A 22,504-nucleotide genomic window follows, 5' to 3' on the forward strand; every position below is an offset into this window, starting at 1 on the left:
CGGGCAGTGCCGGGAGCACGCAAGCTGGAGTCCGAGGGACGGGGCTCCTGGCTGCGGCGCTCCGTGTGCGACTCCGCCTTCCCTGCACTGCGGCCCCCTGTGCTGCTCAGGCACGGACCTCGGGAGACCCCGAGACTGGCAGATGGGCCCCTCACCCCCCTTACTGCTCATATGGGAACCTGAGGCTGACAGGACAGACTGCCCCCAGGGGCACACGGAGGGCAACAGGATGATCTGGGGTCACGGGCTGCTGGTCCCCGGATCCCGGCATCCCCACACTCCCGGGAGGCAGGGCCCGTTTCCCGACGAGTACGCGGTCAGCAGGGCCTACTCGACCCCGGCGCCTTACCTCGCTCCAGCTTCCCACCTCCCAGCTGGCATTCCCGGCCGGTGGCCGGTCCTCGGCCAGGCCGGGGTCCGGGGCCTTGGCCTCGGGGACTCCGCTGCTGTTGGCCAAACTGTCCTGAGCCGGTGCAGGCAGCAGCACGGGGCTCGGGGGTGCCTCAGAGCCAGGGCCTTCCGGCTGGCCCACAGGTCCTGGGGCCAGCCCCCAAAACGTGTGCTCGAGGCCAGGGGTGGGCATCGGAAGGAAGGTTCCTGGCACAGCCACAGTCTGCAGGTCCCACGGGGCTGAAGGGGTGGGAGTGCCCGGTTCCAGGGGGCTGTCCCCGCCCCAGGTAGCTGGGGGAAGAGGAGGGGAAGGAGTTCCCCCGACGGGGGGCCACAGCTTGGTGTCCACAGGTCCTTGGCCACCGCCCAGAGCTGGTTCCCAGGCCACAGTCCCCACCGTCCACGGATCTCCTGTGTCAGGACTGGGGGAAGCACGGCTGGTGCTGAAGGAGGGCAAGGGGGGAGACGTGGGGCGGGGTCCTTGGGGCAGGCTGGTTGTTTGGGGGTCTAAGTCGTCCTCCTCGTCCTCAGAGAGCTCGTTGGCACCCTGCCAGCGTGGGGGGTGCGGCTGGCTCCGGCTGGCTCCCCCTCCCGGGAGCCTGCTTTGGCCCCCAGGGGCAGCAGGTGTCTCCATGCCTCCGACTGAAGCGGGGGGCCAGGGCCAGCTGGGGAACCCCACGTCTGGGGCCCCGGTGGGGGTGTTCTCCTCAGGTAAGAAATTGACCAGGGGGTTCCCAGGGGCCTGCTCCGAGGGTGGGGCCAGAGAGTGGCCAGCCAGGCTGGGCCAAGGGGCAGGGGTCCCATCTCCCAGTGCCCCCTCCTTTTCGGTCCCAGGAGGCTCTGACGCCGGCAGGGGGGTGCCTGTGGGGGACCCAGCAGGACTGCTCAAGGGTGGGGGCGTCCAGTCCCCTGCCCCTGCCAGGTCTGCGTCTGGCTCATTGAAGGGCCCATAGGACAGGTCCTCGTGGAAGTTAATGAAGTTGTAGTCGTAGTAGAAATCATCAACGAACACGGGCCCCGGCGGGCCCAGCTCCGGGTCCTCCTCGATGGCATTGCCCATGGCAGCCGGCTCAAAGGATGAGGGGGGCAGAGGGCGTAGGGCCAGGCGGGGGGGGATGAAATCGATCTCATTGAAGAGCTCACGGCTGGAGGAGCCGCTGCCTGAGCCTTCGGGGTCCGGGCCCCGAGGACAGGGCGGCAGGGAGCAGGGGGCCCCAGCGGCTGGCCGCTGGGCCTCATCACAGGGGACGCCGGTGTTGTTGGTACAGAGGACACTTCGGTGCTGAGTGGCCTCCCCACATGTCGCCGAGCACTGCAGAGGAAACCAGGCTGAGGGGCACAGACCGGGGGAAGCTGGGGCCCAGTGGGGGACCTGCCCCTGCCTGAGGTCGGACGAGAGGTCTCGGCCCGCCCTCTCCAGCCCTGTCCAACTCGAGACCATGCCCGGTGGTGGCAGCGGCTTGCCGGGCAGCCTCGTCCCCAGGGCTGTGGGGACACGGGCCAGCTGGGGGATGCCCCCACCTCCCTCCCTCCCGCCATGGGGCCTCGCGGTCAGGGCTCCGTGAAGATGGCCTCCACCTGCCCGCAGACCAAGCCTGACGGCGGAGCTGGGGCCGGGCCCGCCCGTGCTGACGCTCACCTGAGACCAGTCCCCCACGGCCCAGGTGGCCGGACAGGGCACGTGGCGGTTGCAAGGGGTCTCGGCAGGGGGCCGGGGGAGGTGGGCGCAGGCGGGCGGCTCCAGGGCGCTCTGCTCATCCAGCCCCACACTCCGAATGCAGAGCACGGCGCGGCGGGAGAGGCCCCCGGGGCCGCAGGAGCTGGAGCACTGCTGCCACTCTCCTGCCCACCAGCTGCCGGGCACCCGGGCTGTCAGCGTCGGGGTCCCCACGGCTCAGGGCGCAGCCCCCCGTGTTCCTCCCCGTCTCACCCCTGGGGGAGCCGGGCAAGTCCCGAGCCCATCTGAGCCCCCAAACACACACCACCTGGGCTGTCCCGGGCAGGCCGGGCGGGGCGGGGACAGTCAGCCCCCGGGGCTTGGGAAGAGAGGCCTTGCCCTGCTCCCTCTGCTCCTCTGGGGTCCCCGGGGAGGGGGGGCAGGTGGGGGGCCGGCTCACCGGGCTGGGCAGGGCTCCTCGCTGCACTTCCGCTGCCTGTCGTCGGGCCGGCTCAGGGGGTCACAGTGTCTCTCGTCCACGGGCCCCGCCTGTCGCTCGGTGCAGTGCGCGCTTTGCCTCTGCACACCTGGGGGCCGCGGGGGCTCAGCCTCAGCCTGGCACCGAGGGTGCCCCCACCTGAGCCGCCCTGCACCCCACCACAAGCCCACACCCACTCTGCTAGTCGCTCCCAGAGCAAGTCCTCCCTCCTCCTCCTCACTGTCCTCCCGGCCTTCACCTCTGGCCCTGGAGGGGGAGCAGAGTGTGCAGGCTCGGGGGACGGGGGCCAGCCCCCTGGCTTCCTAGCTGGGAGGCCTTGGGCAGCTCACTGGGCCTCTCAAACACAAAGACAAACCTCAGCGTCTTTGTCTGTAACTGTAATACCTGCCTCAAAGCTGCCAGCGAGTGAGGACACCATGGGGTCCTGCCAACCCAACCCCAGCCTGAGTGGCTCCCTCCCAGCAGGGTCCGTGCTCAGAAAAGGGGGAGCAGCGAGGAAACTCATCACACCTCTCCTCCCCCGAGCAGACAGACACTCCTTCCAGCCCCGCAGTCCCTTCCACCTTTGTCAACGCTCCTGTCCTGCCGCCACCTGCCTCTGGGTCTTTGCCCGGCTGTGCCACGCACCTTCACCACGCACCCCCCCCGCCCCGTCTCCAGCAGCAGGACCCCTCTAGCAGGCTCTGCCTTCGTCCCTGCTTCCCTCACAGCCCAGGAGAGTGGATCTCCTCAGCCCGAGCCTCCCACGTCCTACTCCCGCCCTCCCTCCCTAACAGAATTCTGCTGTGCAAGGTAACCGTGGCCCCTGCTGAGTCCCCGTGCACCGAGGGAGGTCTAGGGCACAGTCCCAGGGAGAAGAGGGCACAAGTCCCCGGTGGGGGCCAGCCCCAGGCCCCTCCTTCCTGCCTGGACCACAAAAGGCCAGGGGAGAGCCATCTCGACAAGTGTGAGGGGGACTCACTGACAGCAGGAACCTCCTGGGTCCTCAAGAGCACCCCAGGCCGTCCCGCCAGCTTGGACCGCGCCCCGGGGCCTGAGCCGCTCCAGCCAGCTGGGGCCGGGGACCGCACCCACAGCTCAGCACGCAGCCCCGACGGCCGCCACCCCTCCACCGAACAAGGCCCCGGCGTCTAGTTTATCCAGTGGATTTGCTTTCACGGTTTTTCGTTTAGCGATGCTTATACGGCACAAGAGCCTTCTAACGGCTTTTGAAGATTTGTGCCAAGGTTCGGGGGGCCAGCGTTCATCTTATCATCAAACGAGCACTTTTGGGAACGCTCAGATGTCTGTCCCGGATTCCCAAGGCCGAGCTCCCCGGACACTGAGGGGCAGTGGGGGTACCTGGGGGCAGCGGCCTGTCTGCAGCAGAAGCTGGGAAGGCACAGGGCCACACTCGCGGGGGCCTTGGGTCAGGTCTCCGGCACAGGGCGGGGACAAGCGGGAGGCCAGTCGGGGTGAGCCGTGCGAGCAAAGGGCGGGATGGCCGTGGCGCCTCTGGGGGCCGCATGCAGCGTGGTGCTGGCCTTGCCCCCATCCCGGCAGACCCGTAAGACACGGCTCTCGGCAGCCCCACTCCAGACGCGGGGCTGCGGGGATCCAGGGGCCAGCGCTCCAGTCCGTGGGCGCTCGCCAACCAGCACTGAGCCGGAGGCGGAAGCCGGCCCCGCTGCCCAGAGACCCCGGGCCGACCCGTCCTCACCTGTGCCGCAGGTGACCGTGCACTTGGTCCAGGGCCCGTAGCTCCAGGAGAACTCGGGTGGCTCGACCTGGCCAGGGCCGTCCGCCTCCCTGTGGATGGTGTACTCGTAGCGCACCCCGGGGTTGCTCTCCTGGAACAGCAGCTGGGGGCGGCGGGCGAGGGCCGTGAGCACCGGGTGTCCCCTCTACCCACCCACACAGCCATCCCCAAGGAGCCGAGCCCAGCCACTCTGGGCCCCAGGGCGGCCGTAGGACAGGCGGGGGCGGGGGGGTGCTGGATCCCTCAGGCCCCACCCCTGCTCCCCCATCCGAGTCCCAGGGGGCGGGCACCTGGATCCAGACGGGCTCGTCGGTGGGGCCGGGGGACGTGAGGTTCTCCCAGTTGCCAGTGCGCGCGTACGTGAAGGTGGTGCCCGCCACCTGGTAGTCGCCGTTCCACTGGATGGTCCAGCCCCCGTTCAGGAAGTACTTCTCGGGGTCCTCACTGCGCAGGGCCAGGAAGTTGGCGGCCTCAGCCACCTCCTCGATGCGGATCTCACGGGCACCGGCCGGGATCAGCCCCACATCCACGTAGCCTGTGGGCCGGGCACGGTGCCAAGGGTAAGGGGCGTGGTCGTCCCCTCTCCTCCCGGCCCCCAGGCAGCTGATTCCACCAAGAGCTCAAGATTCTGAGCTCCGCAGAGGCAGAGGCATCCCTCGGTCCTAGGTCACCTAGCGAGTCCCCGAAGGCCCCTGAAGTCCTGCCACCGGGACCCACGCGTTTTCACCCCTCCCGGACACCGGGCTGCGGTCCGTGCCACCAGCCTGGCCCCTCCCCTGGACGCTGTCCTCGCTGCCAGCCTCACTGTCCTTTCACGGACTCCACGTGCTTCACCCTAGGGCACGGGGACCGCCGTCACCCCCGTCTGACAGATGGGGAGACTGAGACCCAAGGAACGAAGTAACGTGCCTTGGGCTCTGTGGGCTGCGGCTGGGTGTCCCGGCCCGGCACTCAGAGCCTATGGCTACCCGACCTCACAGTCCTGGACAGCTCTCCCACCTCCCCTGAGCCTTTCATGATTCAGCTAAACTGCCACCTCCTCCAGGAAGTCCCTGCGGACGCCCCCGGTCAGGACCTCCTTCCACAGTGCTCTTGGCCTAAACTAAACGCTCCACGCTAAACGTTTCAGCCACTCATCAGACCGTGAGCTCCTCGCCTCTGTGCCCTCCTCCCCGAGCACACAGTAGGCACTCAAGCAATGTCTGTGAAACAGACCCGGGGGTGTGGGAGTGGCTCTGGGGTCTCTGAAGCCTCCTCAGGTCTGGGGCCACCCGTCATCAGCCCTGATCAGCCAACCCGGGTCCCCAGGCAGGAGGATGCCCTCTGAAGACAGTTCCACATCTGGGCCAAGGCGCCCCAACAAGTGCCAGGACCAGCCTGGGCGGCTTCCCTGCTTCCCATCTCCAGCCTGGGTGGGAACCCCGGGGGCCAAGGAGGGGACACCAACCTAGGAGCTCCCCCCACCAGGGGCGCCGGCCCGTACCCAGACCCTCAGACTCCTCGAAGGTCCCGCTCACGGTGTGGCAGGTGGAGCCATTGCCGTGACACACGCCACAGCGGTCCTCGACGGCCCCGGAGTCGATCTCGAAGTCACAGCCCACGTTCTGGAATACACGGGAGGGAGGCCCTCGTGCCGGCTGCCAGCCCCCAGCCCCGGCCCCAGCTGCCAGGGTCTGCCAGAGCGGGGAGGAGAGGCCTCCTCGCTCAAGGCCTGCCCACCAGTCGTGCCCTCTGATCTCAGGTGGGACCCTCCGCCTCCCTGAGTGCGCTTCCCCAGTGAGAAACGGGGAGAAACGGGGAGGTCGGGGCCGTAAAGCCACGCTGAGGGGCATGAGGCACGAGAGGGCAAGTTTTGTGAATACAGAGCAGGCAGGGCACGGGCACCCCAGGGATGCCCACCCAGGGTGGACGCGAGTCTCCCAGAAGCAGGGATCAATGTCAAAGGCCCTGGGCGAGCACCTCCCTGTTGCTCCCCAACCCCAGGGGCTACAAGGCGGGGGACTGCAGGGGGAGAGGGACACAGGCAAGGAGGAAAGGCCACCGCTGGCACTGGAAAGAAGAGGACGTGTCGCCAGCAAACACTGACGCACTCGGCCAGCCCGAGCCCCGACGGTCCCTGCAGCGGCCTCACTGAACCCTGTGATACGGAGGCAGGGATGGGTTGCCTTTCTAGGACAGAGAGACCCGCTGCCTGGGGTCATGGACGCAGAAGGGCACGGGGCCGTGGCTGGGAACCAGCTTTCCGGCGGGGGCTGCACAGGGCAGGACGTGGACGGTGGGCAGGGAGGGCGTGAGAAGGTCCGCGGTGCAGAGTCTGGGGCCCCGGCGCCGGAAGGGGTGGGGGTCTCTGCTGATGGGACGGCAGAGCTGGGAAGCCCACAGCACAGTCTGGGGAGGGGCGGGGCCGGCGGGGAAGCCGGTGCAGGGGACGTTGGGAGGGAACCCACGGGGGGCTGGCGGGGGAAACGCTCCTCCGGCTCAGGCACACCTTGCAGATGCCGTTGATGCAGAGGTCGTGGCCGGGCCGGCCCGGGTAGCAGGGGGTGCCGTCGGCCACGGCGTCCCGCAGCTTCTCAGCAAAGTACTCGCTGGACGGGCGGCAGTGCAGCTCACAGGGGTTCACTGGGGCCCCAAGCGGAGGAGACACGAGGGACAACCAAGGCGGGAGTCAGGGAGGCCCCGGGTGGCCGGCTCTCAGCCAGGCTGATCGCGGGGGAGTGGGGCCCCGCGCTGGGCTGGGTGGCCTCGGGCCCCCGGGACCCGGCCCCGGGGCTGCCGCGGCCCGCGGGCGGCAGGACTCACCGTCATTGACCACGGGCACCCACGTGTGCAGCTGGCCCTTGTAGAGCGTGGCGTCGAAGCGGCTGCACTGCACGTGGCGGAAGGAGGGGCGGCCGGGCGGGCAGGCGTGCAGGCCGCACAGGCGGAAGCGCTTCCGCTCGCCCACACAGTACTTGCCCTTGTACTTGGGCCTGTGGGGAGAGCCGGGTGGGGCCGAGGGAGCACGCGCTGAGCGCTGACGGCGTACCTGGGTCCGGGAGCGAGCCCTCGGGCTGCCTCTGGGGACTCCAGCGCCCGCCGCCCCCGGCTCTGGCCCAGACCCTCTCCCTGTGTGTGAGGACCTGCGGGATTGCGGGGGGCCCGGGGCTGCTGGGAGCTGGCTCTGCCCCCACCCTGCGGTGCGCCCCCGGGCACGTCTTCGGCCCTGTCTGGGCTCCAGGCTGCTTGCCTGTCAAACGGGGACGTGCTGCCCATGCAGGGTGCTGTCAGGAGCCCGAGACGAGCTGGGGAAGGGGCCAGCACCCCGTCTCCGACCCAGGAGACCCAAGGTCCCAAGGATCCCCCGTGTCTGCAGACTCATTCCTGGTGGCACCCGCAAGCACAGCACCTAAACCCCACCCTTATCTGGGCCAGGGTGGCTGCCCCCAACCCAGCCCAGGCCAGGATGCCGAGCACTGGGCCCTAGACCGGGCCAGCTCTGAGTCCCGCACCGAGAGGGGCAGCCTCGCCGAGAGGGCTCGTCCGAAGGAGCCAAGGAGCTCCTCGGTCCACACTACCGCTGGCTCAGCCTCTCTGATTCTTCAGATCACCCTTTATAGGTGGGGAAACTGAGGCCCAGAGAGATGAAGTCACTTGTCCCAGGGCACACATCTGTCCCCTCTGGTCTCAGACCCACAGGCACTTCCCATGTGAGTCGTTACGAAGCCCTTCCCACTGACTAGTTGGGGTTTTCATGCTTTAGCTCTGCTGGGGGCTGCCTGCTGCAGTCACCCCAGAGTACGGTTTCCCTGGAAAGTGAGACCCAGAGGAGGGGTAGACAGGGGATTTGAACCCTCACCCCTCTAAGGTCCAGGGTCTAACCTCCCTCCAGCCAGTTCCTGAGCTGCTGGGCCTTGCCATCCCCCTCTCTGCACTGCGGCCAGCACCGGGACTCTGCCTGCCTCCAGGATGCCCCCTGAGTGACCCAAGGCGGCCCTGGATACTCTGGACGTGGTCTCCATGGGGACACTTGGGAGTGCAGGAGGCTGGGGCTGACTCTGCTCAGGGTGCCCCATCCTACCCGCCCCTGGTGTCCCCAGCCCCGCACTCACACGGGTTGCGTGCACTGCCGCTCAGCGCTCTGCACACCCACGCCGCAGCTCCGCGAGCAGACCGACCAGGCGCTCCAGCCGGACCAGCCGCCGTCCACGGCCTCGGGCCGGAAGCTGACGGGCACGCACTCCCCGTTCAGGCACCACTGAGACAGACGGGGGTGGAAACGCCACCGAGGGCCGCCAGTCATCCCCGCCGGGATGGAGTCAGGGGCCCCCTCCCAGTCCCCCAACACCCAGGCCCACCCAGGGGCAAAGCAGGAGTAAAACGGAACGGAGCCCCTGTGCTGACTTTCCGCAGACGGGCCGAGGGCCGGAGAGGCTGGGGCTCTGCTAGGAGCTCCAGTCCGTCTGAAACAGGCAGCCCCTAGAACACGGGCACGACGGGAGCCGGGCCTCTCCCCCCACAGCGGGGCTGCGGCACCCCTACCTTGTTCTCCCCACACCTGGTACCATCCACGGCCGCGTCCAGCTTGGAGTGACAGGTGGTTCCCACAGAGCACCACAGAGTGTGGCACACATTCTGCAAGGAGGACAACACAGGCCAGACTCTCACCCCTGCCTGGGGCCTCTGGGGGATGGCAAGGCGGTGGGGCTGCAGATGGGACTCCCAGTGGGCCCCTCCCATCTTCCCCCAACCATGCGGTGCTGGGGTGCCCGGCCCTGGGGTTTGCTGCTCAGAGCATCTCCAGCCCCGCCCACTCCTACCAGCTCCACCCATACACCTCCCAGCCCCACCCACTCATAACTCCACCCACAGCCCTTCCAGCCCCGCCCACTCGCAACTAACCCCACCCACTCGCCCCCAGAGCTTCACCTCCCAGCCCCGCCCACTCACAACAGCTCCACCCACACCATCCCCAGCCCCACCCACCCTCGTACCAACTCCACCCATGCCTCTCCCGGCCCCGCCCACTCATAACCAGCCCCGCCCACTCATACCAGCTCCACCCACACCTCTTCCAGCCCCGCCCACTCGCCAGAAAGACACCCCCCGACAAGCCTGGGGACTCTTTCACACGGTGGTGGCCTTCACTTCAGGCGATCTTCCCCGGGGCCACGCAGCCGGAGCTTCTGTTTTGCCCTTTATAACGCAGCCCTGGGAGGAGGGGCTGGCCCGAAGCCACAGTCCGCAAAGGGCCCACCCAGCAGTCGGACCTGGGTCTGGGCCACCCAAGCCGCGGCGGATCCCACAGCCCGTGGTGTCTCCCAGGCACCCCATAAGGGGACGAGCCCAAACCAGCGCACACCGCAGGCTGGGAGGCAGCCCCCACCCTGTGCGCACCCCACACTCACGTCCATGTCGTCGCAGAAGGCGGAGTAGGCCCCGTACTGGAGGCGGCACTGGTGGCCCACATCGTAGAGGACCCCGGGTGGCACAGAAGGGAAGTCGATGACATCCTTGCTGGGGGAGTCGTCCAAGCACAGGCCCCACCCTCGGCTGCAGAGAGAGCACAGGAGGACAGGGCAAGGGGGGCAGCCTGAGAGACCCACGGGGGAGGCCTCTGAGGGGAGGCGAGGGGAGGGCACAGAGCACCAACCCTCCTTGCTCACTGCAGCCCGCCCTCTGATCCCCAAGCCAGCATTCAGGGTGCTCCCGCTCCCTCCCCTTGACCTCCAGGCCCTCTGGCCCCTGAACAAAGTGCCCCACTCCCCGGGGTCACACATTCGCACGAGCCGCTCCCTTGCCTGCTCTGCACGCCCTCCTGCGGAAACTCTCCAGCCCAGGCGGCCCCTGGCCCTGCCCGGAGCTCCCGCAGCCGCCACCCTGCAGCCTGGGGCCGGGGCCCCCTCGCTCTGGGATCTGGAGAGCATCAGCTGGCCCCTGAGAGAGCAGCTGCCCCTGTCCGCCCCGCCCCGGGCTGAGGTCTCAGGTCTCTGTGGGGGATGACCGCCCAGGGGGCCAGGGAAAGCCCTGCCCGCCCTCTTCAGCCCTCCCCGGCAGGGGACCCACACCAGCAGGCAGGGCACACGGAGGCAGAAGGGCCTTGCAGAGGGCATCCCAGGCCGGCTCGGACCCACCTCTGCCAGCGTGTCTCACCCTGGGCCCCTTGGGCAAAGCTGTCGCCTCTGGGGGCCAGTGTTCATCCCGCTGCCCTGGCCACGCCCCTAAGGTCGAGCACCCAGCCCAGGGCTCACTGCTGTCCTGCAGGAGTCAGAGAAGTGTCTCCGGACCTCCCTCGGGGCAGCAGCAGCTGGTGAGAGCTGAGGTTGGGGGCGACGGGTAGCTAGCTGGCCCAGGCAGCAAGGACACCCCAGCCGGGCAGGGGAGGGTCGGCAGAAACCCTCCAGTTTTCCAGTCTGGGGTGCTTAGGGTGGCTGGTAGCAGGCGGGGGACCAGATAAGCAGAGGATCCTCGTTAGGGTCAGAAGGGCAGAGGTGACAGGTACTGGGGTCTGACAGGCACAGAGGAGACACCACGGGACGGCGGGGCCGGTGAAAGATACGGGGAAGCCGGGGCAGGGAGCCTCTGGGATCTAGGAGTTCCAAGTTTCAGAGGGGAGCTGTGGGGGCTAGGGTAAGGTGGGTGTCTGTGGGGTTTCCTGAGGCCCGAGCTCCACCTGGAGCGGCGGAGAACACAGCCTCTGAGATTAGACCCTGCGGAGGACCCTGGCGACCCCTCCCCAAACCACCTGGACCACCCATGCCAGTGGAAAGCAGACTGAGTGTTGGCAATGAGTAGCGAGGGGACCCAGGCCTCTGCCCCCCAGTGATCACCGGCCAGCTTCTTGGTCGCTCCTCAAACACCTGTTCCCTCTCCACACACACGCAGGGCCCGAAGTACAGCGTCCCCTGCCCTGGGTCACCCCCAGGCCCTAGAGGTCAGGCTCTGATGCTGGCCCAAGCTGCCAGTGGCCACACACACCCACTGGCCAGGCGGCCCCAGGGCAGGCCTCCTCCCCTCCACCCATACGCCTGACCTCAAATGCTTCACCCCAGTGTAAGTTCGAAACCCTGGCAGCGGAGCCCCGGCTGAGAGAAATGCCCATTCTGACCGCTGGCCTGGCCCTTGGGGCAAAGCGTCAGCTGGGGGTGTGGGGGGCAGGGTCAGCCTGGCCCTGGGGCTCCTTCTTTCCTGCCATTCAAGACACTCGGCTAGGAGGGCTGGCCCACCCCTCTGACTCAGACCCAGGCTGGGGGCTCCTCCGGCTCGGGGTCCGACCGGCCTCGGCAGCAGCCCCAGTCTGGCCTTTGTCTCCTGGCTGGAACTTGCCGTGTGTCACGTCCTGTGGGACATGACATGACATGTCCTGTGGGACATCACCCATCCGATATGTGTGTGAGGGGTCGGGAGCACTGGGGACCCACACGGGACCCGCCACCAATATCAGGGCCATATTCAGGCCCAAGTGCTGATGGGGAGTCGGCACCACCCCCCTTCCACACTCCGCCAGGCAGCCTTGGGCCACCCGTCCCGCTCCCTGGGGGACCCCATCTCCAGAGGCCAAGGCTGCCCGAGGGAGCCCGAGCTACAGAGGTATAAATAGCAGCATCTACCCGGGAAAGTCACACGGGCAGCGGCCGCCAGCCCTTCCTTCCTCCGGCCGGCTCCCCGCCAGGCCCCTCACGCGAACACACGCCCAGAGATGTCTGCAGGGGGGCCGGGGAGCTCCGGTCCGCTAGGGAAAGCCAGGCGGCCTGCGAGGGCCTCTGAGCCTCCCCCAGGCCCAGGGAACGCTGCCTGGCCCCAGAGTCCATGCGCTGTCACTCGTCCAGACCCTACTGGGTGAAGCCCGTCCAACCCCAGCAGGGAGACGGAGGACAGGCTGGCACCGTGCCTCCCGCCTGGGACCCCCTTTTCCTGGCCCTTTCCTGGCCCTCCAGGGTGCAGGGGCGGGGAAACGGCCTCCACACAGGCCTGCCTCTCTCCGGCCTTTGCCCTCACAAGGCCCCTCGTGGTGCCCCTCCTCCCGGTGCCCCCCCACCAACGGCCCAAAGGCCCCAGCAGGCTCAGGCTCTGGCCTGATCTTCCCGCCCTCGCCCCAGGCCCTGAGCCAAGGCCCTCATACATTCCAGCAAAGAGCACAGAGACCCCGTGTGTGCGTGTGTGCCCTGCAGGCAGGGTGCTGGGCGGCTCCCTGGTGGGGACAGCTGGGAACAGGCCCTGGGGGTGTTGTGGGGGAGACTCCCCTCGCGTGGTGGGGGGGAACAGGAGACACGCCCTTGGGACTTTTTCCAGGCCTGCTCTCCTTGCCGGGGCTACCACGCTGGTTCAGACCTGTCTTACCGGGCTGCTTAGAAGTCGTGGTGAGAGGCACTGGCACCGAACTTGAACCACGAGGCTGGCGACAGGCCGGACGCTAGCGGCCGCCGCGAGGCAACCTGTCAGGAGCCCTATGGGACGTGTCTGCCAACACGGGCAAGAGCCCAGGCCAGAGTCCAGGCCCTGACCATGACCCCAGCCGGCCCGCAGCCATCCCTCCGCCGCACAGGCCAGAGTCCCTGCTCACACCCACAGGGGACACGCTCACGTCCCCACGTAAACCCACAGTGAGGGACTTCTCGAAAAACATGTCAGGCGGAGCTCCACGCCCCCCCCAACGAGGATGACAGCAAAAGAATAAACAAGGACACAAGGCAAGGGGGCGGTGACGAGGACGCAGGACAAATGTCAGCGAAATCCTGGACTCCAGAAAGCCGATGTGAGTGAGGGCGGAGCTGGGGGTTGTGAGAGTCTGAGGCCGGGGCCTGCTGGAGAGACCAGCCAGGAGCGGAACCCGACCCGGGCTCAGGCTTAGGGCCCAAGGAGCCATGGAGGCCGGGGCTGGGGACAGGAGACATCAGACCCCACCTCCACGTCCCCGCCCCTGGGGCCAGAGGATGGCCACCTCCCTGCCTGCAGAGAGCCGGGGTCACTCTCTGAAGAGGCTGACCCGGGGGATCTGGCCCTGGGACACCTACAGAGGGACCTACAGAGAAGGGGACGTGTGAGTGCACACAGGGAAGGACGGGAACCCACCAAGGCCCTTCCCCACCTGGTGCCAGAATGCTACGGCCAGACTCACAGCTCCGGGACAAGAGCAGAGTATCTCTGGGGAAACAGAACCACTCCAGAAAGGGCCCTCGGTGCTGTGCCCGAAGACACAGCCCCTCCCCGGCCGCTCCCTCCGCACCGACTCCAGAAGCCTGCCGGGCCGACGCCTCCCAGCTGGTATCCCAGGGCCGCCTCCTGGGCATGAGAGGAAGCTGAACTGGCTTAAATCCTTTACCATGAAACGGTTTTCAAAATTAAGGAAAGGGGGCGCCTGGGTGGCTCAGTCGTTAAGCGTCTGCCTTCAGCTCAGGTCATGATCCCAGCGTTCTGGAATCAGGCCCCGCATCAGGCTCCCTGCTCGGCGGGAAGCCTGCTTCCCCCTCTCCCGCTCCCCCTGCGTGTGCTCCCTCTCTCGCTGTGTCCTCTCTCAGCCAAATGAATAAATAAAACAAAACAAAATGTATTAAATAAATAAATAAAAACTAAATTAAGGAAAGAAAGATACCGCAGGCTGCAGAAGAAAAGAGTTTAACCCACGTAAGGAATGACCTCAAAGAGAAGCGAGAAAGCCGCGACTGTGGACACGGGGTAACGGACAGGAGGATTTAGCAAATAAGGAAGTACAAGTTCGAAGTATAGTGGAAAAAAATTAACAGAAGGGTGAACATAGGATGTCCTCCAGAAAACAGAGAGAAAAACCAGTAGAAAAAATGTAAAGAATGTGAGAACAGCTGAACGTTGAGAGTTCCAAAAGGGGAAAATACAAATGATCAAGTAGCACAGGAACATTTTCAGAAAAGACGGGAGTTTTAGGGGAAAAGTATCCACCAGGTCTAAAGAAGCAAAGAAAGTCTCACGGAGATGACCCAACCACCTTACCTGCGAGGGAGCCAGGAAAAGATGACCAAACAAGACCCCAAACCGGCAGGAAGGAAGGAAGGAAGGACAGTGATCGGAGCGGAAGTAAGTGAGATAGAAACTAACAACCAGAACAGATCAATGGAACCAGGGTAAGGTTTTATAGGCAACTTTGAAAAGATCAACAAAATTGGTACATCTTTAGCTGGACTCATCAAGACAGAGAGAGGAGACAGAGAGAGGAGACAGAGAGACAGAGAGAGGAGACAGGAGACAAAGGAGAGAGAGGACTCAAAACCAGAGACGAAAGATGAGAAGGAGCGACAGGCAGCACAGAAATACAAAGGGCTGTAATTCAGACAAACTACGATTCGACACACTGAACAACATGGAAGAGATGGATAAATTCCTGGACACCTAAAACTTCCCAAAAAGAAATCAGAAAGAGATAGAAAATTTAAACAGACCAATCCCAGCAATGAAACAGAATCAGTCATCAAAAACTCCTGACAAACCACAGTCCAGGACCAGATGGCTTCCCAGATGAATTCTGCCAACGCTTAAAGAAGAGTTAATACCTGTTCTTCTCAAACGATTCTAAAAAACAGAAAAGAAAGGAAACTTCCAAATTCATTCTGAGGCCAGCATTACCTGGCCAAAACCAGACAAAGACCCCACTAAAATAGGCCAAGACCCCTGATGAACATAGATCCCAAAATTCTCAATAAAATGCCAGCAATCCAGGGGCGCCTGGAGGGCTCAGTGCATTAAGCCTCTGCATTCGGCTCAGGTCATGATCTCAGGGTCCTGGGATCAAGCCCCGCATCGGGCTCTCTGCTCAGCGGGGAGCCTGCTTCCCCCTCTCTCTGCCTCTCTCTGCCTACTTGTGATCTCTGTCTGTCCAATAAATAAAATAAAAATCTTTAAAAAAATAAAAATAAAATAAATAAAACACCAGCAATCTGGATCCAATAATACACTTAAAAAATCAAGTGGGATTTATTCCGGGGTTGCAAGGTTCACGCATTGATCAATGCAATACATGAGTAAGAGAAAGGATAAAAACCATGTGGTCCTTTCAAAAGACACAGAAAACCCATATGACAAAGTACAACATCCATTCATGATAAAAACCCTCAACAACGTAGATTCAGATGAGAGGGAATGAACCTCAACATGATAAAGGCCACATATGAGAAATCCACAGCCAACATCACACTCAACGATAAAACACTGAGAGCGTTTCCTCTAAGATCAGGAAGAAGACAAAAATGTCCATGCTCACCACGTTTACAAAACATAGTACTGGAAGTCCTAGTCACAGCAGTCAGACAAAATAAATAGATAAACAAATAAATAAATGCCATCCAAATTGGTAAGGAAGAAGTAGAATGTGATACTATATATAGAAAACCCTCAAGACTCAACCAAAAAACTAAATCCCAGGATACAAACTCAACATACAGAAATCGATTGCATCTCTCCACGCTAACAGTGAAGCAGCAAAAGAGAAACTAAGAAAAAAATCCCATTTACAATTGCACAAAAAATAATAAAGTACCTAGGAATAAACTTAACCAAAGAGGAAAAAGATCTGTACTGCGAAAACTACAAAATATTGAAGACAACACAAAGAAATGGAAAAACATTCCATGCTCATGGGTTAGAAGAACAAAAATTATTACAATATCCACACTTCCCAAAGCACTCTACAGATCTAATGCAACCCTGATCAAAACACCAACAGCATTTTCCACAGCATTAGAACAACCAATTTGGTTGGAACCACAAAAGACCTTAAATAGCCAAAGCGAGCTTGAAAAAGAAAAGCCAAGCCGGAGGCATCCCAATTCCGGACTTCAAGATATACTACAAAGCTGTAGGAATCAAAACACTATGATCCTGGCATAAAAAGAGATACATAGATCAATGGAACAGGACAGAAAGCCTAGAAACAAACCCACAGACACATGGTCAGTTAATCTTTGACAAAGCAGGAAAGAATATCCAATGGAAAAAAGACAGTCTCTTCAACAAATGGTGCTGGGAACATGGCACAGCCACATGCAGAACAATGAAACGAGACCACTTTCTTATACCATACACGAAAATAAACTGAAAATGGATTAAGGACCTAAACATGAGACATGAAATGATAAAAATCCTAGAAGAGAGCACAGGCAGTAATTTCTCTGACGTTGGCCATAGCAACTTTTTTCTAGCTATGTCTCCGGCAAGGAAACAAAAGCAAAAGTAAACTATTGGGACTACATCAAGACACAAAGTTTCTGCGCAGTGAAGGAAACAATCAACGAAACTAAAAGGCAACCTGTGGAACAGGAGAAGGTATTTACAAACAACATATCTAATAAAGGATTAGTATCCAAGATATATAAAGAACTGATACAACCCAACACGCAAAACAAATAATCCAACTAAAAATGGGCAGGAGACGAACAGACATTTCTCCAAAGAAGACATCTAGATGGCCAACAGACACATGAAAAGACGCTCAGCATCGCTCATCATCAGGGAAGTGCAATTTACAGCCACAGTGAGATCCCACCTCACACCAGCCAGAATGGCTAAAATCAACAAGCCAGGAAACAGCAGGTGTTGGCGAGGATGCGGAGAATGGGGAACCCTCCTACATTGTTGGTGGGAATGCAAGCTGGGGCGGCCACTCTGGGAAACAGATGGAGGTTCCTCAAAAAGTTAAATATAGAGCTACCCTACGACCCAGCAATTGCACCAAGGTATTTAACCAAAGATACAAAAATACTAATTTGAAGGGATACATGCACCCCTGTTTATTGTAGCATTATCTTACAATGCCCGAGATATGGGAGCAGCCCAAGAGCTGCTCGACAGATGAATGGGTAAAGATGTGGTGTACACACACACACACACACACACACACACACACACTCTGAAATATTACACAGCCATCAAAAAGAACAAAAGCTTGCCATTTGCAATGACGTGAATGGGACTAGAGGATATTATACTAAGCAGAATAAAAGAAAGACAAAACAACACATGATTTCACTCACATGTGGAATTTAAGAAACAAAACAGATGAACAAAAAGGGTAAAGAAAGAGAAGGAGGCAAACCAAGAAACAGACTCATCTCTAGAGGAAACACTGCTGGTCACCAGAGGGGAGATGGGGGGTAACAGGGGAGACAGGTGATGGGGATTAAGGAGGGCACTTGTCGTGATGAGCACCCGGTGGTGGACGCAAGTGTCGAATCACTGAATCATACACCGGAAATTAGTATTACACTGCGCGTCGACCACACCGCAATTAAAACCAAAAAAAAAAAAAAAGCATCTAGCAAGAACCCTCCAAAACAAAAACAGATCAAGGCATGACTGCAAAATTTCCAATCATCGTAAGAGAGAGAAAAAGAGAAAGAAAAGCTTCCAGATGTTCTAGGAGATCATGACAGAGGCCTGGGGATAAGACTGGAAAGGGCCGTCTCAGCAGCAACGTTAGGAGCCAGAGGACAAGGGGAAAAAGCCTCTGAAAGGCTGAGGGTGGGTGACTTCTGGCTCGAAGCTGATATAAAGTCCAACTACCAATCAGGGGTGAGGGGAGAAGGAGCTCCTTCAAACAAGCAAACCCCTCGCCTCCACGCACCTTTTCTCAGAAAGCTACCTTGGCGATGTGCTCCAGCAGAACAAAGAAGCATCCCCCCGAAGTCGGTAGCAGGATGACCCCACAGGACAATGTTAGGACAGGCCCAGAAAGCACCCGGTCTACACTGGAACAGGGGGCAGAGGCCACACTGTCCCCTGGAACCAGAACTTGCTCCAAATGCAAAAAGAAGACAGTGATGTGTCAAGAAACACGGACCACCAGAAGCCGTGCTGTCCCTCGTTACTGGTCCCACTGCCCCATCTCAGTCAAGCACACGTTGGAAGCGAGGAGGCAGAAGGGGACAGGGGGGCAGCCCCCAGACCCTTCTCCCTTCAGACTTCGCTTACTGGCTAGTGAGCCGAAGGCAGGGAGTGTGGGCAGAATGCACACACATCAGGAAGCAGGATAAATCCTGCCGGGTTACGTGCACTGTGGCACTTCGGTGACTCACATAGGAGCTCAATGCTCTTACGCTTGCATTTATAGCTAGCGCTGCACAAAATGAAGGTCAACGGTAAGATGTGCACTAATCATTTAAATTTTTAAGTTCTTCTTTGTTTAGAACATTAAACAGCAAATAAACAAAATTTAGAGGACGTGAAAGAAAGGGAAAAAAAAAAGTTTCGGCACTTTTAAGGGCACTTTTCCCTGGACTTCACTGGCCACGTGGCCAGTCCCGTGCCCTGTCTGGTTTCCTTCCCATCCCAAACCCAAGGATCGCATCCCCATCCTGGACCCACGGTCCCCGAGTCCCTACTCGGCACCTGCCTTCCCGACAGCCCTCGGGTCCCTCGTATCTCGGCCCCCCCACCCCATGCGAACACCACTGGTCTCCCTTCTACATGTGTGTCAGCTGTTACTGTCAGACCCAGCTCAGATGGCCTCTCCTTCCAGCCCAGGGGGAGGGGGAGACCCGCCCCCAGCCCCACTGGCCGCCCCTCTGTGCCACCCTCCACCGGAACGCCGCTCGGGCCGCCCCCCTCCCACCCCGAGCGGGGCTTACTCCAGGAATCTGGTCATGTACTCGCGGCTGCAGTGGGACCAGGTGAGGGGGACGGTGTCGTACAGGAGCTGTGGAGACATGATGAAAGGCCGTTTCCCAACGGGCTCGCAGTCATTGCCGTTTCCATCGTGCTGGATGCCGAAGCTGTGTGAGAGCAGAGGCCGCGGGGCAGGTGAGCCGCGGAGGAGGGCCTGCCCGACCCTTCCCGACGCCCCCTGCCCCTTCCCGCCTGCCTGCACGGGGCGAGCCCATCGGACCGCTGTGCGGCCTCCGGAAGGTCAGCCCCGCCGGGAGCCTCCGCCTCCCGGACCTAAGACGGGGCGGGACGGCTGTGCCCTCCTCCAGGGCCGCCTGCCTGAGCCTGACAGCACCTGTGGGGACCGGCCGGTGGGGGGCACGGCCGGGAGGGCGGCCCCCGCTCCCTCCCTGGCGCCCAGCACCCCCGGACCTCGTCCTCGTCCTCGGCTGTGCACCAGAGGAGGGCGTCCGAGCTGCCCTACCACAGAAAGGTTCTCGAGACGCCATCCTTGGGACGGAGCCGAGGAGGATTATGTTGGCGTGGCACTTAGGACGTGCCGGGTGCCGTGCTATGCCCTGGCAGAGACCCCATCTTGCTCAGCGCTCAGAGCGGCCTGAGGGGGCTCAGAGAGGTTCGGGGCCCGGCCGAGGGAACACAGCCGGGGAACGGCAGGTCCGGGGCACCGTGCTCTTTCCAGCGCCACGGGCGTCCTCGAGACCCTGCACGCTGTCCCTCAAGGAGCCCGAGCAGGTAAACCATGAACCCCCAAACCTCTGAGCGGCAGACCCGGCTGTGGGCCTCCCTCACCGGAGCAGCGGCCTGAGGCGCGGCCCCTCGAACAGCCAGACCCCCTCCCACGGCCGGCTAAGCGCGCGGACCACCCCTAACGCTAGAGCCTCATGTGGACAGGCCAGCTGGCCGGAACCGTGAGCATCGCCGGATCCGACCCCCTCGACCAGCAGGGCGCGCACAAAGGCCCAGAGAGGGCAGAGCACTTGCCTGGGGTCACAGAGCAACCAGGAACACACGTGGCGGGACCAAGGGTCGGAACGCGAGCACGGAGAGCACCACGGAGCCGCCCCAGACCCGCGCTGGCGTCCCGGCCCGTCAAGCCCACCTCACACGGGACTCCCTGAGCTGGCCCCCGGGGTACCCGGGTGGGCCGCTCCTCACCGGACAGGAGAGCAGCCTGGCTGTGGGGCCGGGGCCGGGACAGTGCATGGCCAGGCCAGGGCAGGCCCCCCTAGCCGGGACCCGGTGCCCCAGGGGCAGGGAGGGGAAGCTGGGTGGGCAGAGCAGGCTGAGTACCTGTGCCCGAGCTCATGCGCCACGGTGAAGGCCAGCGGCAGCCCGGTGTCCTCGTTGATGTTACAGCTGCGGTGCGGCTGGCACATGCCCGCCACGTGCGACAGGCCCAGCGTCTCACAGGGCTGGTTCATGGCTGCACACAGGTCCTTCCTGCGGGCGCAGAGAGAAGCCGCCCTCAGGCTGACCTGGCCCTGCACCAGGCCCACCTGAGCCTAGAGCGAGCGAGCGAGCGAGGAGGGCGGCTGTCCCCTCCCGCCCAGACAGCCCACGAGCACCGCAGCCGTGCCCGGGGCAGGGCCCTCAGGCACACGGGACACCTGTTGGCCCCAGCAGGATTCTGGTTCCCCGGGAGGGTGCTGAGGCACTGCTGGGACCCAGCAGAGGGAGACCCCGGACAACCACCTCGGACCCCTTCGCATTTGTCCAAGGTGGGGGGTGGGGGCGGGTGGCCAGGGCAGCCTTGGTTGTCCAACGGGGGCAGGGGGCTCCTTCCAGCAGAACCGCCCTGTCCGCAGACCGCAGGGGTGGACACAGGAACCCACACGTGTGATCAAAGTGTGTAAAGCACGTGTGCACGTGATGACCGGCTGGGGACGTGCGAACGGGTCTACGGACAGAACCAGGGTCCGTGCCCTGGTCGTGGACTCGTGCTGGGAGCACCGGAGAAGAGGTGTGGGCACCGGGGAAGGGGCGCGGGCATAGACACGAGTCCCAGGGAAGGGGCGCCGGTGTAGGGTGCCCCACATCATCTCAGTATAGAAAGATCTCCCCAAACAGTGGCGGAATCTGTCTCCAGCCGCCCTCCGAGGCTCCGGCGCAGCCCCCCCCCCCGCACGTGGTCAGCAGGACGGCAGCTCCCCCCCCGGCACGTGGTCAGCAGGACGGCAGCTCCCCCCCCGCACGTGGTCAGCAGGACGGCAGCTCCCCCCCCCGCACGTGGTCAACAGGACGGCAGCTCCCCCCCCGCACGTGGTCAGCAGGACGGCAGCTCCCGCCCCCGCACGTGGTCAGCAGGACGGCAGCTCCCCCCCCGCACGTGGTCAGCAGGACGGCAGCTCCCCCCCGCACGTGGTCAGCAGGACGGCAGCTCCCCCCCCCGCACGTGGTCAGCAGGACGGCAGCTCCCCCCCCCCGCACGTGGTCAGCAGGACGGCAGCTCCCCCCCGCACCTGGTCAGCAGGATGGCCGTGTCGTGGTGCAGCGGGTGCGCATCCCCCTTCATGTTGATGCTCTTCTGCCACCGGCAGAAGCTCCTCAGGGTGTTGTCCGCGTGGTGTGTAACCTTCAGGTCTTCCTGGGGGTACAGAGAGCAGCCACGGTGCCTCCCCGAGCCCGGAAGGCCAGGCCATGCTCCCCCGTGGGGACGCAGGACAGAGGGCGGGGGTGCATAACAGCCGGGCCTGTGGGCTCGGTCCCAGCTCCAGTCTGACCACCCCTCCCACAGGCACATCCCGGGGGACCTGAGAGAGGGCCGGCGAGGGACTGGGGGGTGAAGGGGGCCCCGCCCAGGCTGAGCTGGCTCCCGGCACCCTTCCGCACAGGGCGGCTCAGGGGACGGGGCAGCCCCGGGCCCGTGACCTCTCACCTCCTCATCCTCCAGCAGGATCAGGCGCACGATGGTGATGTGGATGGGGTTCCCGATGCTGGGGTCATGAAACAGGCCGGCCACCTGCCCGAGAGATGGGGTTGGGCTGTCACCCTGGATGGAAGGTGTAGGAAGCCACCACCGACCCACCCAGAGGTGTGCACAGCCCCACCCACACTCAGGCCGCACACGCAGCACACCGTGTCCCCGCGTGTCCCCAGCCCAGCACCAGCAGAGTCCACGTGTAACCCCCTCCCAGGCCCAGGCTGGCCCTGAGCACCGGCATGGGATCGGCTTCCCTGGCTCACAGCTCAAATATGGGCTTCTCGGCCCATCCCAGGGTCCTGGCTTGCCTGCTCTCTTGGGCTGGGACAGCTTGGCCGCCTCCTCCTGCCCTGGGGGACAGCAGACCAGCATCCCAGGACTGAGCCCTCCCGTGAGACAGGAGACCTGGGCAGAGCTGAGACAAGGGGTGGGGCGGGCACAGCCCCCGGGGTCTCCCCACTGGCCCGCCATCCCGCGGGGCAGGCGTGCACATGTGTCCGAGGCCCCGTGGCTACACGGAGCTCCCCACTCAGTCCCGGGAGAGAAGGCCACCCCAAAGACGGCAGGTGCATCAAGGGGCAGGGGAAGGGCCAGGGAAAGCCAGCTTCTCTGTGAGGCTCCCTCAGCACGAGGAAGGGGCTGGCCCAGGACCGGGCGGGCGCCAGGCTCCTGGTGGCAGAGATGGCAGGACAG

The 22,504-nt window shown here is 62.9% G+C and overlaps 1 protein-coding gene across 1 annotated transcript in view; it reads right to left on the minus strand.

Moving 5' to 3' along the window:
* ADAMTS7 (ADAM metallopeptidase with thrombospondin type 1 motif 7) overlaps positions 1–22,504 on the minus strand; it is a gene marked incomplete at its 5' end in the record, with an annotated part of 38,466 nt that overhangs the window by 8,498 nt on the left and 7,464 nt on the right. Inside the window, 15 exons of the mRNA XM_080808666.1 lie at positions 350–1,702; positions 2,030–2,243; positions 2,508–2,634; positions 4,246–4,387; positions 4,575–4,819; positions 5,768–5,888; positions 6,773–6,906; positions 7,087–7,256; positions 8,376–8,521; positions 8,806–8,898; positions 9,672–9,816; positions 18,855–18,998; positions 20,182–20,331; positions 21,351–21,475; positions 21,767–21,850. Of these exons, the coding sequence (XP_080664792.1) occupies positions 350–1,702; positions 2,030–2,243; positions 2,508–2,634; positions 4,246–4,387; positions 4,575–4,819; positions 5,768–5,888; positions 6,773–6,906; positions 7,087–7,256; positions 8,376–8,521; positions 8,806–8,898; positions 9,672–9,816; positions 18,855–18,998; positions 20,182–20,331; positions 21,351–21,475; positions 21,767–21,850 (3,393 nt within the window). The remainder of the gene's footprint in view (positions 1–349; positions 1,703–2,029; positions 2,244–2,507; positions 2,635–4,245; positions 4,388–4,574; positions 4,820–5,767; positions 5,889–6,772; positions 6,907–7,086; positions 7,257–8,375; positions 8,522–8,805; positions 8,899–9,671; positions 9,817–18,854; positions 18,999–20,181; positions 20,332–21,350; positions 21,476–21,766; positions 21,851–22,504) is intronic.

The sequence above is a fragment of the Martes martes genome (assembly GCF_963455335.1).
Source record: "Martes martes genome assembly, chromosome: 7".
Taxonomy (NCBI): domain Eukaryota; kingdom Metazoa; phylum Chordata; class Mammalia; order Carnivora; family Mustelidae; genus Martes; species Martes martes.